The sequence below is a fragment of the Phodopus roborovskii genome, unplaced genomic scaffold (assembly GCF_943737965.1).
Source record: "Phodopus roborovskii unplaced genomic scaffold, PHOROB, whole genome shotgun sequence".
In the NCBI taxonomy this organism is placed as follows: domain Eukaryota; kingdom Metazoa; phylum Chordata; class Mammalia; order Rodentia; family Cricetidae; genus Phodopus; species Phodopus roborovskii.
Genome location: NW_026126416.1, coordinates 2,438,517 through 2,455,777, shown reverse-complemented (window position 1 = coordinate 2,455,777; position 17,261 = coordinate 2,438,517). Strand labels below are relative to the sequence as shown.

At 43.4% G+C, this 17,261-nt stretch overlaps 1 protein-coding gene across 1 annotated transcript in view; it reads left to right on the top strand.

Moving 5' to 3' along the window:
* Positions 1–16,681, top strand: part of Aspm (assembly factor for spindle microtubules) — a 37,654-nt gene extending 20,973 nt beyond the window's left edge. Inside the window, 14 exon segments of the mRNA XM_051183178.1 lie at positions 1,146–4,669; positions 4,745–5,036; positions 6,159–6,325; positions 7,641–7,726; positions 9,320–9,422; positions 9,424–9,463; positions 9,465–9,530; positions 10,428–10,577; positions 11,281–11,472; positions 11,597–11,789; positions 11,924–12,078; positions 13,012–13,188; positions 14,608–14,777; positions 16,476–16,681. Coding sequence (XP_051039135.1) covers positions 1,146–4,669; positions 4,745–5,036; positions 6,159–6,325; positions 7,641–7,726; positions 9,320–9,422; positions 9,424–9,463; positions 9,465–9,530; positions 10,428–10,577; positions 11,281–11,472; positions 11,597–11,789; positions 11,924–12,078; positions 13,012–13,188; positions 14,608–14,777; positions 16,476–16,581 — 5,421 coding nt within the window. The 3' untranslated portion in view covers positions 16,582–16,681.
* Positions 16,682–17,261: the final 580 nt, after the last annotated feature.

Here is a 17,261-nt window from a genome sequence, read left to right as displayed (position 1 = left end):
AATGTATTTTTATCATGGGTCCTAATTTTAAATAGGAAACCATGGAGCATGTAGAATCCTCAAGTAGGACAAGTAAATCACAAGTCATAAAAAGGAAAGAAAAAGGTGTCCCTTTTGATGTGTTCCTGAATTCTCTTTACAAGCATGTCATTGAGAACATTTGTATCTATGTTCATTGAGAAGACATTGGTTTTGATGTGTTTATTTGGTTTGGGATTAGGGTTCATAGAAAGAGGGAACTTGACAGTGTCTCTTTTCTGTTTCCTGGGATGGTTTGAGGATGGAAGAGGACATTAGATCCCTTGGAGCTGAGTTCTCAGCAGTTGTGAGTGACCATGTGGGTGCTTGGGACCAAAGCCAGCCAGGTCCTCTGCAAGAGTATCAAGTGCTCTTAACTGATGAGCTTCTTCTTCCAGCCCTAAACATACTTTTAAAGTACTGTTTTGATCTTGTTTGCTTGTTATAGATCTGGCTTAACTGTTTATCTGACATTCTTATTTTCATTGAGTCTAGATGTTCATCCATTTTTCCATTTTATTGGAAACTGGATTTATTTTATTTTATTCTCTCACTGTCTCACACCTCCCCAAGGTGCCCCGCTGCATCTCCCAACTTAACTTCGTTAATTTCTTTGAGGATCCATTGTTCTGTGACTTTTCCTAACAAATGTCCACTCACCCTGGATAGTGCACCGACAACAGACTAAAAGCTATCCCGGCTCAGCCTAACTTAAGGAGCCATTGAGTTTACTGGAGCTTAGAGACATGACTATCCCTTACATTACCTTAGGCAGTGGCCTGATGAGATTCCAAAACTGTGTGTGTGAGCAAGATCGTGCTTAGCGTCTCTGGACGACCTCCTACAATGACTACTTGTCAACAGTTATTGGCTTTGACGTCAAGAAGCCAATTAAGCACGTTTCCTTTTCCTTCCCTTTTAGAGCATTTTAACATTTGGAATATGGTGAGCTGCCTGATGTGGGTGCTGGGATCCAGACTCAGGTTGTCTGGACCTGGGTGACTGAGCCATCCCTCTAGCTCAGCATGGTCACTTTAAATCAGAATGCTAGAACAATGAGCATTTTTGAGTGTTCAGTTCAGAAAGCTCCGCCTGCTTGACTTCGTTTCCTTTCTTACCCTTCTCAGGCTTATTGGAGAAGATACTCCACCAGAAAACAGTTTCTGAAGTTGAAATACTACTCAGTCATCCTTCAGTCCAGGATAAGAATGAAAATCGCTCTTAGGGCTTACAAGCGTTATCTTTGGGCCGCAGTTACTGTTCAGAGGCGTTGGCGTGCGTGCGTAAGAAGAAAACAAGATCAATGTAGATTTAAGATGCTGAAACGGTCCACCCTCGTAATCCAGTGCGTGTTCAGAAGGTGGAAACGACGGAAGCTGCAGTTACAAACTCAGGCTGCAGTGACGTTGCAGCGGGCATTTAGAGAGTGGCATCTCAGGAAACAAGCCAGAGAACGATCTGCTATTGTGATACAGTCATGGTATAGAAGGCACAGGCAAGTGCAGAGGTATATTCATATCAGATCTTGTGTTGTGGCCATCCAGAGAAGATTTCGGCGCTTTCAAGCCCAGAAATTTTACCAGAGAAGGAAACACGCTGTCTTGACTCTCCAGAGGCACTACAGGGCATATCGGAAGGGGAAGCTAGCACGCACCGACTATCTTCAGAAAAAAGCCGCCGCCGTCCGACTGCAGGCTGCATTCAGGAGGATGAAGGCTCGCAATTCACACAGGCAAGTTCGAGCTGCCTGTGTTCTTCAGTCCTATTGGAGAATGAGACGGGAAAGAGTTCGATTTTTAAACCTTAAAAAGATTGTGATCAGGTTGCAAGCGCACATAAGAAAACATCAACAATTACAGAAATACAGAAGGGTGAAGGAAGCAGCTGTTGTAATTCAGACTCGTTTCCGAGCTTCCGTTTCAGCCAGGAAGGCTCTGGAATCTTACCAGAAAACACGGTCTTCAGTCATCATTCTCCAGTCGGCATTTAGAGGAATGCAAGCCAGGAAAACGTTTAGTCATACTTTAAAATCCGTTGTAAAGATTCAGTCGTATTATCGGGCTTATGTATCCAGGAAGAAATTTCAGAGCTTCAGAGAGGCCACAATAAAGCTGCAGTCCATTGTCAGAATGAAGCAGACACGTAAGCAGTATTTACATTTAAGAGCGGCTGCACTCTTCATCCAGCAGCGGTACCGCTCCCAGCGGCTGACCAAGCAAAAGAGAAAGGAATACACGCAGCTGCGCGAATCCTGTATCAAACTGCAAGCGTATTTTAGAGGATGCCTGGCCCGGAGGCAGATGAGGCTGCGAAGCAAAGCTGCCGTTTCCCTACAGGCTTACTTCAGAATGAGGAAAATGAGGCAGCGGTACCTGAGGATGTGCAAGGCAGCCCTTGCCATTCAGAATTTCTACCGAGCCCACAGAGCACAAGTCAGGCAAAGGAAGAAATTCTTGCAGGTCAGGGAAGCAGCCATTTGTTTGCAGGCAGCTTTCAGAGGCCACCAAGTGCGCCAGGTAATCAAGTGGCAGTCTGCAGCCGCTGTTACAATTCAGAGGGTTTTTAGAGGCTACAGTCAGAGGGTGAAATTCCAAACTCTGCTTCAGTCTGCTTTGAAGATTCAGAGATGGTACAGGGCACGCAAGATTGCCCATGATGTGCGAACACAATTTCTCATGACAAGAGTGGCTGTGGTTTGTCTCCAGTCCGCCTACCGTGGCTGGAGGGTTCGGCAGCGGCTCCGGAGGGAGCATGAGGCTGCAGTGAGGATCCAGTCTACTTTTAGAATGGTCCTGGCCCTGAAACGGTTTCAGCTACTAAGAGCAGCAGCAGTAGTCATCCAGCAGCGTGCCAGGGCATGGACTGCGGGGAAGAGGCAGCGCTTGGAGTACCTTGAGCTCCGTCGCGCAGCCCTGGTCCTTCAGGCCACATGGAAAGGAAGGACCCTGAGAAGACAGATGCAGAGGCAGCGTGAATGCGCTGCCCTCATACAGTCATATTACAGAATGCATGTTCAGCGGAGGAAGTGGAAGGCCACGAGAGCAGCTGCTGTGCGCATTCAGGTGTTCTACAGGACCCACAAAGCTGGAAAAGAACAGCGCCATTTATATTTGAAAACAAAAGCAGCCATAGTAACTTTACAGGCGGCTTACCGTGGTATGGAAGCAAGGAAGCGAATAAAAGAGGGCAGCAAAGCAGCCATCACCCTACAGTCTAAATTTAGAGCTTACAGAATCCAGAAGAGATTCAAGAGCTGCAGAGCTTCAGCTGTCATGATTCAGAGATGGTATCGGAACACTAAAATTACAGCCCAGCAGCGTCAGGACTATCTTACCTTAAGGGGAGCAGCAGTTAAAGTCCAAGCTGTGTATAGAGGTGTTAGAGTGAGAAGGCACATTCGACACATGCACGTGGCGGCCACACTTATTAAAGCCATGTTTAAGATGCACCAATCGAGAGTAAGGTACCTCGGGATGAGAAGAGCAGCTGTTGTGATTCAGAGGAGATTCAGAGCATATTGTCTAGGTAAAACTGAGCGCAAGAAGTACCTGTCAACTCTGCAGGCCGTTAGAACCCTTCAGGCAGGTGTCAGAGGAGCGAGGGTTCGGCGGGCTGCAAGAAAGATGCACGTGGCAGCCACACTCATTCAGTCTCACTTCAGGAGATACAGACAGCAAACGTACTTTCATAGGCTACAGGAGGCGACAAGAATCATACAGCAGAGATTCCGAGCAGAGAGAGAAAGAAGCATTCAGTTCCAGAGGTACCGTAGACTGAGACGCTCCGTAATACTCATTCAGGCTGCCTTTAGGGGACTAAAAGCTAGGAGACGCCTGAAAGCTATGCATGTAGCCGCCACTCTCATTCAGAGGAGGTACAGAACTCTACTCACGAGAAGAAAATTCCTCTCCCTCAGGAAGACTGTTGTTTGGATCCAGAGACAGTTCCGCGCAAATCTTCACACCAGGAACCGCCAACAGTTTCTGTTGAGGGCAGTCGTTAAAATCCAGTCATCATACAGAGGATGGGCGGCCAGGAAAAGGGTGCAGGAGATGCACAAGGCTGCCACTGTGATCCAGGCCACCTTCAGAATGCACCGAGCCTTCGTGAGGTACCGGGGTCTGAAGCAGGCCTCGGCTGCGATCCAGAAGCGATACCAAGCACACAGAGCCGCAAAACTGCAGAGGCAGCTTTTCGTCAGACAAAGACATGCTGCTGTGATCCTTCAGGCCGCCTTCAGGGGGATGAAAACCAGAAGTCAGTTGAAGACCATGCATTCTTCTGCAACCCTTATTCAGAGTAAATTTAGAGCTTTAGTAGTAAGGAGGAGATTCATTACTCTCAGAAAAGCTGCTATATTTGTTCAGAGGAAATACCGAGCCACCATTTACACCAAGAGTGAATTGCGCCAATTCTTGGAGTTACGGAAGGCAGCCATTACAATACAGTCATCTTATCGGAGACTGGCGGTGAAAAGGAAGTTACAAGAAATGCACAAGGCTGCAGTTCTTATCCAGGCTACTTTTAGGATGCACAGAACATATGTCAGGTTTCACACTTGGAAACGCGCCTCGATCATAATTCAGCAGCATTATCGAGCATACAGAGCTGCAAAACTGCAGAGAGAAAAACTTAGCGGGCACACCGGACAGTGGGATTCTGCTGCGGTCAGTCAAAGTGCACAGACAGGAGTGAAGGCGAGCCAGTTCCCAAAAGAAAAACACAGTGCTGCTGCCATAACAATACAAAGCAGATATAGGATGCATAGGCAGCGCCGTTTCTACCAGCAGCTTCGGTGGGCAGCAAAAGCAATACAAGAAAAGTATCGGGCAAATAAAAGGAGACAGCAAGCTCTCCTGCTCAGTGCACACAAGGAAGAAACTGTTACGCAGATGCATTTCCAGGGTCTGAACACCACAAAACAAATTCGGCAGCAGCACGCGGCTGCCGTGATTATACAGAAGCATTTTAGAGCCTTTACAGCAAGGAGGCGTGCGGAGTGTGAAAGAGGCTCCCGGGTGAGTACGGTGCCCCAGAAGCACCTGGCCTTCACGCTAGAGTCACTGCCGAATGCACGCGCTAAAGCCGCTTATTGAGCAAAGAAATACGTGTATGTTTTCGTGGCGGTACAGCATTATTATTATTATAGGTCAGTTTTGAAAGGAAATAAATCGGTAGCAATTCAGCAGATACTCCCTTCATGGCCACAGGGATGAGATGCAAGGGTGTGAGACTGTAGCGTGTCCCAGGTGTCCCAGCAGGATGTCACTGTGTCTGGAGGTCAGAAGAGCAGTGGGGTTTTTAGTTTGATGTGCACGTCTTTTAAAACATACTGGCAGTTGGACCTGTGGAAGGGTGTCTAGGAAGAAGAGGCTTGGATCTGGAGAACACAAGAGCTCAAGAGTATTGAGCACAGTCTCCACGATCCTAAGAAAGAAAGGAGAAACCGAGAACATTGGTATCTACAAGCCCAGGACTGGGGTGTGTGTGTGTGTGGGGGGGGAACAGGAAGTGAGCTCAAATCCCAGATGCCGTGAATCACTGGGTGTTTTAGTTGTAGTTAAGGATCGCATCAGCTGCATGAGAGGAAAGCCAAACTAATCTCTTGGGAAGGCAACCCAGCCGTATTTTACACAAGTAGAGGCTTGGGGAGGTATTTGACTTTCAAAGTTCTGCTGCGGGCAGACTGCATAACCAAGGATGAACGAACTTGGGGAGGGAGCTATTGCTCTCTTTCTCGCTTTCTCCAGAAAGCGGAGTTTATCTCATCTCTGTCCTTCAGGGTCTGCCGAGGACAGTGAGTGTCTGTCTGATTTTCCACAGATCATGCATAGCTTACTGTTTTAAACTGCAGCAGATTAGGCTGTGCTGAAGTGGTGGTCTGGCAGCCAGCCATAAAATGCGTCCAGCACATAATGCTATTGTAATAATAGCCACTGCCGTTGCAAGGCTCACCGCGTGTCTGTCTAGTAAAGAGGCAGAGTCCGACTTGATTTTCACAATTAATGTTTTTCCAATTAACTGCATATTAACTGTTTTCATATACTCAATTAATGGAATATCAATTGCATAAGATCTTTCTAGTTTGTAATCTTAGGCCATATTACTGTATCCTTATTGTATTTATATGCTTGATGTAGGCTGGATGGAGGAAATGTAAAGCTAAGAAATACTTATCCAAAGTGGAAGCTGCCTGCAGGATTCAAGCCTGGTATAGGTGTTGGAGAGCACGCAAGAGATATCTAGCTTTAGTAAAAGCTGCTAAAGTTATTCAAGGATACTTCTGTGCCAAGATGGAGAGAATGAGGTAATGTATTATAACTCTTGGAAGTGTGTAGGATCCTAGGTAAAGTAACACTGCTTATTTTCTTTTAATGATTGCTATGTTCAATTTACATAGTTTTAAAAATGTGTGTTTTCACACAAAATACATCTTTTGAGCTTAGTTTCCATGTAAAGTATAACTTGGATAATATAAATTTAGTAAAAAGTATTTATGTGATTAGAAAGTGAGTGAAATGGTCCAGTATTTATTTCTACGTTCTTTGTTGATTTAGCCACTGGCAAGTACTGTGTGTGTGTGTGTGTATGATGTGTGGGTGACAGGGGGAGATGAGTTATCACTGTCCACTTGTTCTTTTGATATAGGGCTTTCCACCAAACTCTTAAGTTAGCTACAACAGGACCCTAGTAAGATCTGGATATATCTGTCTCCACACCTCGGTGCTAGGTTACAGGCATGCACAGCTATGTCGGGCTTTACATGGGTGCCCAGGATCTGAATTCAGGTCCTTAATGCTTGCACAGCAGACACTTTACTGATTGAGCAGTCTGGGTTTTGTTTCTATTATGTGGTGTATTATTTTCCTTCTTAATGGTGAAATAGCCTGTTATCAGCCTGTCCTTCCAGTGTTTATGTTTCTATTACTACTTAATGTCAAAATGTTCAGAAAATTTTACTAGGTATCTCTATTTTTTTCTGATGCCATAGTGTAGGATTTTCCTTTACCCAGAACTGATGAACCACACATCAGTAGTTGCTTAGAATTCACTAAAGGGACCTCCAGAGCCTGGGCATCTCCTTGTCCAGCACTACTGGGGAAGTGGGTTACTTCGTAGGTGATGTTTACTGTCAGTATTAAGGTATATGCTTGTGTTTTCTGCACCAAAAGTGGTGAGCTTTCCTCCCTGGTTCTCAGCCTCACTTCCTAAGAATCCTGATGTTAAGAACGGCTCGTCATTTTCCTTTTATTCAGTTTCAAGGTCGTGTCCCAGAACCGATCGATCTTTCTTCTCCAGTCATGTCCCTTTTGCCTTTGATTTTATTTCAGCCACTGCTTCTTTTTCCAGTAACTCTTCTAATTCCTAATAAGGCTTGAGAAATGTACAGAATTCTTTGTCCTATTGGATTTCAGAGTTCATATTTTGTACAATAGGAGACTGTTAATTGCAAAACTGGTTCTCATTGTATATGTGTGAAAATCCAACCCTTGGAGCTAAGGTACGAAGTCCGTGTCTGCGTGTTACGTCATTGCCTTTCTTACTTGTTCCTTCTTCCTCAGTGTTGTGGGGGCAACACTGCCCAGATTAAACTGACTTCTACTTTCTAATCTACTTTTCAGGTTCTTGAAGATGAGAGCATCGGCAATTGTAATTCAGAGGAAATGGAGATCCACACTCCTTGCAAGAGTAGCTCGTGAGAAGGCGATTTTAAAAGTAAGTATGAGTAAAAGTCAACTCATTTGCACAGACCCATGTCAGGAAATAAAACAGAAAGAACGTTAAAGGTTGAACGGTGCGTTTGTTTTACACACATCTGTTTTATAGTCCATTTAAAATTACGTTGACTCATAACAATATGATTTTGCAAGTATGGTGAGTGTGTGTGTATTAAGTAATATGGTCTCGGAATTGAAATTTTCATGATTACAGTGAAAATAAAGTATGCTTCGAGAAAGCAGAGATATGTTTTGTATAGTAGAAGTCAAATACCTCATAACTTGCTTTCTAAACTGTAGTTGCTCTGTTTAAAGTATTTTACCGTTTTAGAGTTACTGCCGTGACCATGACCTGTTACTAAATATAGCTTTTAAAAAACTCTATGTATCAAAATTAAATTTTGCATACATGATTTATGTTCATATATTCACTCTAGCTACATACCCACGATTATTTTTACTCTGACTACTGGCACTTCATATATGCCAGGCAGACGCTGGATAATGAACTTATGTGGTAGTTGCTGTTGCTATGATCATGTTAAATTCTAGAAATTATTTAGAGTACTAACTTGCCTGGCACTGGTTTGTGGGTAATGGTAATTTGTAAAGCCAACTTAGCATAAATGGATTCTGACCATACACTTTCAATTGCCTAAACTTGTTTCTGGAGATGTTATATGACTGAGCAGTCCAAGGAAGGCGCTCGGCATGCTGTGTAGTCCTTCCTTTAATATTTATTTAATTTCTGTGTGTGTGTGTGTCTGTGTGTGTGTGCGCGCCTAGTATATATGTGTGTACCACATGCCTGCAGGAGCCGGATAGGTCACAGGGACATGCTAGATCCCTTGAAACTGGAGTTGCAGAAGGATGTAAGCCACCATTGTCAGTGCCGGGATTTGAACCTGCTCTGTAAGAGCAGCGGGTGCCCTTAACCAGTGCGCCATCTCCTCACTCTTCCTGTGATGAATGGCCCAGTGCACCCGCCATCTCCCCACTCTTCCTGTGGTGAATGGACCAGTGCACCCGCCATCTCCTCACTCTTCCTGTGGTGAATGGCCCAGTGCACCCGCCATCTCCTCACTCTTCCTGTGATGAATGGCCCAGTGCACCCGCCATCTCCTCACTCTTCCTGTGGTGAATGGACCAGTGCACCCGCCATCTCCTCACTCTTCCTGTGGTGAATGGCCCAGTGCACCCGCCATCTCCTCACTCTTCCTGTGATGAATGGACCAGTGCACCCGCCATCTCCTCACTCTTCCTGTGGTGAATGGCCCGTGACCTCTGTGCTTTTACCCAGCCTGCCTGTCCTTTAGTGATGCTATTTTCATTCTTACCCTCACTAACACAGAGTGGAAAGGGGAGGGGCATCTGATAGCTATTGACCCTAGCTTGTGCGTCCCTAGTTTGTGCTATAGATCTATCTGTATGTATGGTTCTAGAAGTAATGTTTTTTTTTATCAGCTTCCCATGTCCATGAAATGGGGCATTCAGTCTCAGACTGTGAAAGCAAAACTCGAGAACTTCTAACAGTTTGAAATCGCATTCCTACCTCTTAATGTTACTTGGGCCTTTTCCCTCATGAAGACCTCGGTCTGCCTGCTCGTTACAGGCCCAGGTTAGAGGTTATAAGGGAACACAGTCTTTTCTACAGCAGAGATCCGTTGTCTTGATCATACAGAGACATGCAAACCAGGGTGGCTGCGAAGTGTGAGAAGGTAAAAATAGATCAATTTTAAAAAGTCTACACTCACTTTACAAGCACTGGCGTGTGGCTGGTTAGTAAGGAAAGGAGTAAGTGTTTTAGAGTAAAATTATTTGATGTGAAGTGGTGATAAAGTTTGGATTTTGGAGACCACTGTGAAAATTAATGGAGTCATTAACTCAAATCAGCTCACACAGCCATCTAACGGTGATTTGTTGTCATTTTGTGATCCTGTTTCTTCCCAGGAATGGTCACCCCAGAGGTATGAGATGGATTTTTTTAAAAAATTTTTAATGCACTAACACTTAACAAGAGCTGCCAGCAGTGCGTGAGCTTTGTGTGTGGAGGAGGCTAATTTTCACGTGAGTGGCCTTTGGTTACTGTCCAGCATCTCTAAGAACCAACCCTGCAATGGCCACATCTTCACTAAGAAGGATTCTTTTCTTGAAGGAAGGCTAAGGATATGTGAACTCCTGCATAGGAAACAAGTAATTCGATTTGAAGTTTAAAGGGAGAGATCTTGCATTCATCAAATCTAATTAGAAATCTCAAGTCCAAGGTCTCGCGGCAGAAAGCTTTTACCACGAGAGCCTCCCTCTTCTGGTGCTGTGTTCTCTGATGCTGGAGAAATGAAATGTGCCAGCTTCCCTGTCTCTGTCTTGACATCTCTGCTTGGAATGCTGTAATCTTTACAAACCTTATACGCACTTCTCCTTGAGATCTGGCTTTAAAAAGCTGGGTAATTTTTTAGTAAAGCCCCCAAATTCTGCTTTTGTATCTTGTTATATGTTATATTAGAACTATTGTATAGTAGAGGATTATAATTACTTTGAATTAAAGTGAAAATGACTATGAATTAACTACAGTTGCTACATTTTGTGTATGTAATTTTATATGCTTAGTCAAACTACTTCTTTCTGCTTTAAAGTATTTAAATGTGTTTTGCCTGTTTTTCTATTGAATTTTTTTCTCTCTCTGTACTTCAGGTTTCAGAACAGAAAGCCAGAATCCGACTTCTCCACTTTACGGCAGCTGCATACTGTCACATGTGTGCTCTTAGAATCCAGCGAGCGTACAGAATCCACGTGACAGTGAGGAGGGCTCGGGAGCACATTGATTCAGTCATCGCTATTCAGGTTAGCTAGTCCTCTGCCCTCTCTTATTCAGTGCACGTAGGTAAGGTCACAGAGCATTTGGATTGCCAGGTGACGGCTCACGGGGTGAGTTAAGGATGAGAGACTGGTCACTGTCTTGTGAGCCAGAGATATGATGAGTGATCACCCACCAATGAAACTCTTCTCTCCCACCCCCACTCTGTAGATACTGGTTTCTCTACGTCCTTGTCCGGCAGTGGCCTCCACAGACATTCTGATTGAATCGGGATAGATTGAATCACATTTTTGTTTAGGGTTTACTTGTTTACTGCCATGTCTAGTTTTCTTCCACGTTTATTGGCCATTTAAGTTCTTACCTGAGTATTGTCTACTATTTAAAATATTTTAACACACTTAGCCCATTTTTGTATTTGAAAGCCATGTTGTAATTTATAGGGGAAATTTTCCATTTTGCAAATATTGATTACATTTATATATAAAATACTGGGATAGAAAACATGCGTCAGAGTTTGGTAGGATTCATACATATGCCCAACAAGAGCTGGAAGGACTTGCTCCAAGTGGGGTGGGGAAACAATACCACAAAGTGGTATTCATTTTTTTTTGCATATATATCTGCATACATATGTGAACATATGTGCATAGACATGTTCATAGGCCTTGTGTGTGTGTATTTTATTCACACGTACTGTGAAATAAAAGTGCAAAACCATGTTTTGAATAGAGATGGTTTCGAAGAAGATTACAACAAAAGAGGTGTATTGAACAGTATCATCGGGTCATAAAAACGGACCGTGAAGTTCAAGCATGTCAACGCCGGCAGAATAGGGCTGCCTCCGTGATACAGAAGGCAGTGCACCACTTTCTCCTGTGCAGAAGACAGGAAAAAATCAATAGCAGTGTCATTAAAATTCAGGTGAGTTCAAGTCTGGTCTTAGCCCAAGATTATAATCTGAGTCTCAGCCTCGGTTCAAATATAGGTTCAAAACACTACTGGCTGTCATGTTTTTTAAATGACTCTCTTGCACCTGTTTGTTAAGGCATGGTGGAGAGGCTATTCTTGGAGGAAGAAAAACGATGGTACAGAAATTAAAGCTATCCGACTGAGCCTTAGGGCCATCAACAGGAGCGTTGAGGAGGAGAACAGGCTGTACAGACGGACGGAGCGTGCACTCCATCACCTGCTGACCTACAAGCACTTGTCCGCCATTCTGGACGCCCTGAAGCACCTGGGTCAGTGTCCTGCATTAGTGCCCGGTTACGAGTGGGAACACATTCTCCCATGGATGGAGAATCCTACAGTGTTTCCTGAAGTCTGGATTTGCTGCTGTGAATTTCCTTGTTCATTGGTGTGTTTTCTCTCCCAGAGGTCGTTACCAGATTGTCTCCGCTTTGCTGCGAGAACATGGCTGAAAGTAGAGCCATTTCTACAATCTTTGCCGTGATCCGAAGTTGTAACCGAAGCGTCCCTTGTATGGAAGCTGTTGGATATGCTGTTCAAGTACTGCTGAACTTAGCAAAGGTAGCTTTCCATTTTAACCCTGCAAACTGAACTTTTTGTTTGCTCGCTCATTATTAGATCAGGCTTCTGTCTTTAAATAATTCATTTATGTTCAAGAGTCTTTCTGGGAGTTTCAAAAAAAAAACAAAAACAAGTTTAATATATTAGCATAGCTGTATATGGGAATGCCACTTGTTACATGATTTAATTTATTTTGCTCGTGACATCTCATGTTTACCACTCACTGTCTACATGTTAGTGTTTTATGAGTTGTTTACTTTTGTGTAGCTCTCTGAGGTAGTTCCTGTCCCATTTTACAGAGGAGATGTGGCATTAGGACTTAACCGCAGTTACACAGAGCCTGGGCATTCAGAGGAAAGAGTTCCTCCTGACCCACCTGAGCCACCCTTCTGTGCCGAGGAGAGGTGGTGGGTGAGAGCTCTGTGCCAAAGGCTGGACTCAATCTGTGTTGTTGCAGCCTTTGTAGAGCGTCTGCGCTTCATGCTTTCCACCTGTAAGATGAGCACAGAGGTAGTTATCTTAACAGCAGTTTCATCTTCTCAAGATGGCAGGGATCTGGTACCTAACTGTGTCTTCTCTTCACTGCTCTACTACAGTAATCACAGAAAAGTCACCTTGTGAGACTTTACTAAAAGCTTCCTTCCACCTACCTCCTTCAGGATATTCTCTCTGTCCCTCACTCTTGATTCAGACTCCAGTTCACTTTAAAAGTGTTAAAAAAAAAAAAAAAAAAAAAAAAAAAACGGGTGTGGTAAAATGATTAAGACGGGAATGTATGTAAAATGCAGGATCGGGAATAACAAAACGCCGTCACTGAACCTTTCACTCGCCGCAGAAGCTGCAGAGGTTCGGCTCTAGCCTTTTATTCCACGGTTAGACTGTTTAAAGGCATGTGCTCACTGTAAGCTTTAATTGCATTCTGCTCTATTCAAGTACGAGAAGACAACCTCAGCAGTGCGTGATGCCGAGAATTGCGTGGAGACGCTGCTGGAGCTTTTGCAAGTGTACCGAGAGAAGCCTGGCGACAGGCTTGCCGAGAAGAGTGCCCTCATTTTCACGCGGACTTGCTGCTTGCTGTCTGTGCTGTTGAAGGCGGAGCACTGGGCTCCCGTGAGTGGTGCTAAGCCCTGGGCTCTTGATGCCTTTGACTTGTATGTGCTTCCTTCAGTTACCACACTAGCGCAGAGCTTGTTTGCGTCCAAACCTGATGATGAAAGTGAATTCGCTACGGGTTTCTCTCTAATCATAAAGAACCTGCCCCGGAGGCTGGGGGGGGGGGGGAAACCGTTTCATTCATAGAGCACATACTTAGTACACTGCACATTGCCCCGAAGCTCAATCTAAATAAAGGGGTAGGGGGAGCTAAGCTCTGCAAGTAGAATTTACTGCACCCTGCTGGCAATTCACCGGGAAGAAAAACACATCCCAGCATGCTAGGGTGGTGCCAGGTCTGTGTAACTGTCCTAACCCTGTCCTGCTGCTGTTACCATGTTTAAATGTCAGGCATTTTAGCGCCGAGACCACCAGCCTATTGGCACAGCTGTTGCACAGAGTAACCATAGCTTTTTTTTTTTTTTTTTTTTTTTTTTTTTTTTCTGAGTAGATTGGAAACCAGTTTAAGAATTTTTGCCAGAGAGTATTTTCAGTTCGAGGTGTGTTTTGTTTTTTTTTGTTTTTTGTTTTTTTCCTTTTATTTTGAGACAGACTCTGACCATGCAGCTCTGGCTGGGTTAGAACTGACTGTGGACAGTTTTGTGTCCGTCGCCTATGCCACTCTGGCTGCTGACAGAGAAAGCATTTGGGAGAGCACATGTGTGAATAAGGGAGATGTTAGGAAAGAGGCAAGTGCAGATCTGCCAGCATCATCTGGAATCATGTCAGTGACAGGAAGAGGTTCTCTTTGGAAACATCTACAGGACCTGGTGTCTAATCGTGATGGGTAGATTGACCAAAGTCTTTCCTTTCTGGATTCCAGAAAGTGTAACCAAATTTTTAGTGTATGTCTTCCTAACAACTAACTTGCAAGTTAGTTAATAATTTAAATCAATCTACCTGCTGAAGTTAGAGAGCATTACTCCTGATTCTTAAAAACAGAAAGCATAGTATTGATCATTCATGATTTCCTACGGAGAGAAATTTAATTCTTACTAGTTTTTTGTTTGTTTGTTTTTTGGAGACAAGGTTTGTCTATGGCTTTGGAGACCGTCCTGGAATTAGCTCCTATGGACCAGGCTGGTCTCAAGCTCACAGAGATCAACCTGCCTCTGCATCCTGAGTGCTGGGATTAAAGGCATGAGCCTTTAATATGCATTGGTGCTTTGCTTAAATGTATGTCTGTGTGAGCATGCCAGATCCCCTGGAACTGAAATTACAGACACTTGTGAGCTGCCATGTGGGTGCTGGGACTTGAACCCAGGTCCTCTTGAAGAGCAGCCTGTGTTTTTAACCACCTATCCATTTCCCCAGCTCCCTCTTACCAGTTTTTAACAAGAGTAATTTTCTCTCTCTCTCTCTTTTTTTTTTTTTTAGGATGTACAAAGTAGATCAAAAGTTATTGATCGTATTTATCGCCTCTATAAACTTACATTTCCTAAGCACAAAGTGAATATGGAAGTGTTATTTGATAAGCAGAAGAAGAACTCCTGCGTGGGCTTTCCTTTTCCACCGGAGAGATCTGTGAAGACCAGAGTAGTTTCAAGGTAAGCGGTTCAGTGCGGTCTGCACGTCCATGTCCCATGGGTTCATTTAGTAAATGTTTTACATTTGGAGCAGGAGGAGGGCACTGAATGAGCAGGACATCTAAGTACATAATAATAAGTCATCATTGCTATGGCCTTGGCACTGGCACTGCCCAGTTACTTAAAGTACCCCGTGTTAAGTGGTTTAAAAAGCTTGCTTGGAAGCTGGTTATAATTTTGTTACTTGTTTTCTATAGTAAAGTGGAAATCATTATGTGTCAGCTGTCAGAAGTCCCTCTTGTCCAGAATGTCAACATCCACTCTTCCCATAATTACCCCAACTTTCTAAGTTTCTCCTTCTAGATAAGGTCTCTGTAAGGCTTAGTATTAGGTTTTGTGGAAACCTGTAATGTATTGCCTGAAGCTTGGTGGGTAAAGCAATTATCACATTGAGTTCCTCAAAAATAAAAAAAAAAATTAAAAAAACTAAAGAAAACGTTGGAGAAGTTATGACCGATGGCAGGCATTCAGATCATGGGATTTGTTTTGAGCAAGCTTGAGAACCATTGGCAGAAGTGAAATGTTAGTCAGCCGTTAGAAAACCAGCTCTGTGGCTGAACAGGAGAGCCAAGGTGGTCATAGGAATTGAGTATCATTAGTTTCAGGATCTCTTGTTAGCATTAACACCAGATGGAGGTGACCCCGGGTTAGAGTCATGTCCCTTTTATCGCCAAGACTGTTTTGTTGTCTGTGTGTTGGACACTTGATATTCTTATTTGTGTCCAGGTTCTCCTTTAATTATTAAACAGAAAAGGACAATAAGATAGGAATGCACATAGGAAGGATTTCGTCAAGAGGATATTTGGCCCCTTCTCCCCCATTTTCTCAGTCACTGTCACGTGTGATTATAAACTCAAACTCACAAGTGCTCAAACTGGGAGGGCTCAAGGAATAACATAGTTGATCTTTGTGAAGAGAAAGCAGAAGCATGCTAGGAAATTTCAGATGACCCTTTAAAACATGGAGATGACCCAAGATGCAAGCCAGATTCTGTAGTTTTTCGTTACCAGTATCCACCTGTTTAGCAATGGAAAAGCAACATTTGTGTGCAGTTATGGAACATGGTTGAATTTTTCAGATGGATGTTAAACTGGAAGAAATGAAGTTGATAGCATTTTCAAAGTAGATTATTGACATACCTATGCTAATTAAGAAAGAGAGCAGGCACAATGTCCTTATTAACTAGTGCATGCTTCAGGTTGAATGAATTGAAGATGTTGAGGTAGAACGTTTGGTTTAAAGGATTCAGTAGAGCAGGTGGCATGATGGGAATTAGACGTGGGGTTTGCAGAATGGAAATCTACGTTGGCCATGCAGTTTCTATGAAGACAACACCTAGTTTGTGCCTACGAGAGACAACGGTTGAATGGTTTTTGATTATGGTGATGTTACTATGGATGCTGATGTTACTAAGAATGGTGGCAAGAACTGAGAACTAAGCCAGTTTCAGCAAGATATCACCGTGAGAGTTTGGTAACGAACAGAAGAGGTACTGATGGAGATAAATAGCGTAAGCTGCATAGAAGCCAGCATCGATTTTTAGAAATGATATATAGGTACTAATGAGCTATGATGGGAAGCTCTCTCACGTTTTAGAGGTGACTCATTTTAGAAGAAACACTTCACTAATGCCATTTTTTTTTTTTTTTCCTTAAACAGATTTAAGCCACAGTGGGTTTTGAGGCGTGATAATATGAAAGAAATCACAAATTCATTGCAAGCCATTCAACTGCTGATGGATACTCTTGGCATTCCTTATCAGTAAATGGAAACATTTCAGTGTAGGACTGTAAATAATTATGCCAATCATGGTTACTTGGAGCAGTTTTTAATTTTAAACTTTTGAAGATGACTTTGTATAAAATAAAAATATATATTTCAAGTTACTGAGGTGTTTATAAAATTTGTCTCATTTACTGTTTTTTTTTTACTCATTGAGATTATAACTTAATTACATTTTTTCCCTACTATTTTCTTTTTCCAAACCCTTCCATATGCCAGTCCCTGCTCTCCTTCAAGCTCATGGCCTCTTTTCACTAATTATTAATGCATGCATATATGTAGGACCCTTAATTCTGCAACGCATTAGTTTTCAGATGCTGAGCCTAGTGTGAAGTAATCAGATAGGGATGATATGACTTGTCCATAGTGGCCTTTCAAATCTTTCTCATAGGTGGGTGATACTGTAATTCATCTGCCACTTCCCAGAGCTCAAACATTCTGCGTGCTGTGTACCACACTGTTCTCGATAACGTCCTGTCATAATCGGAGACAAGATCACTTATGTCTTTGGGGACTGCAGTCTAGACAGCGCATTTCTGCATCAGGTCTCCATTATGACTCCAAGCTCATCTTTGCTCTGTCAAAGCTGGTAAACAGCATTGGGCAGGTGGACTTTGAACGAGGAACACACATTTGAGGAAGTCTGAGTTAAAAACGTACCCT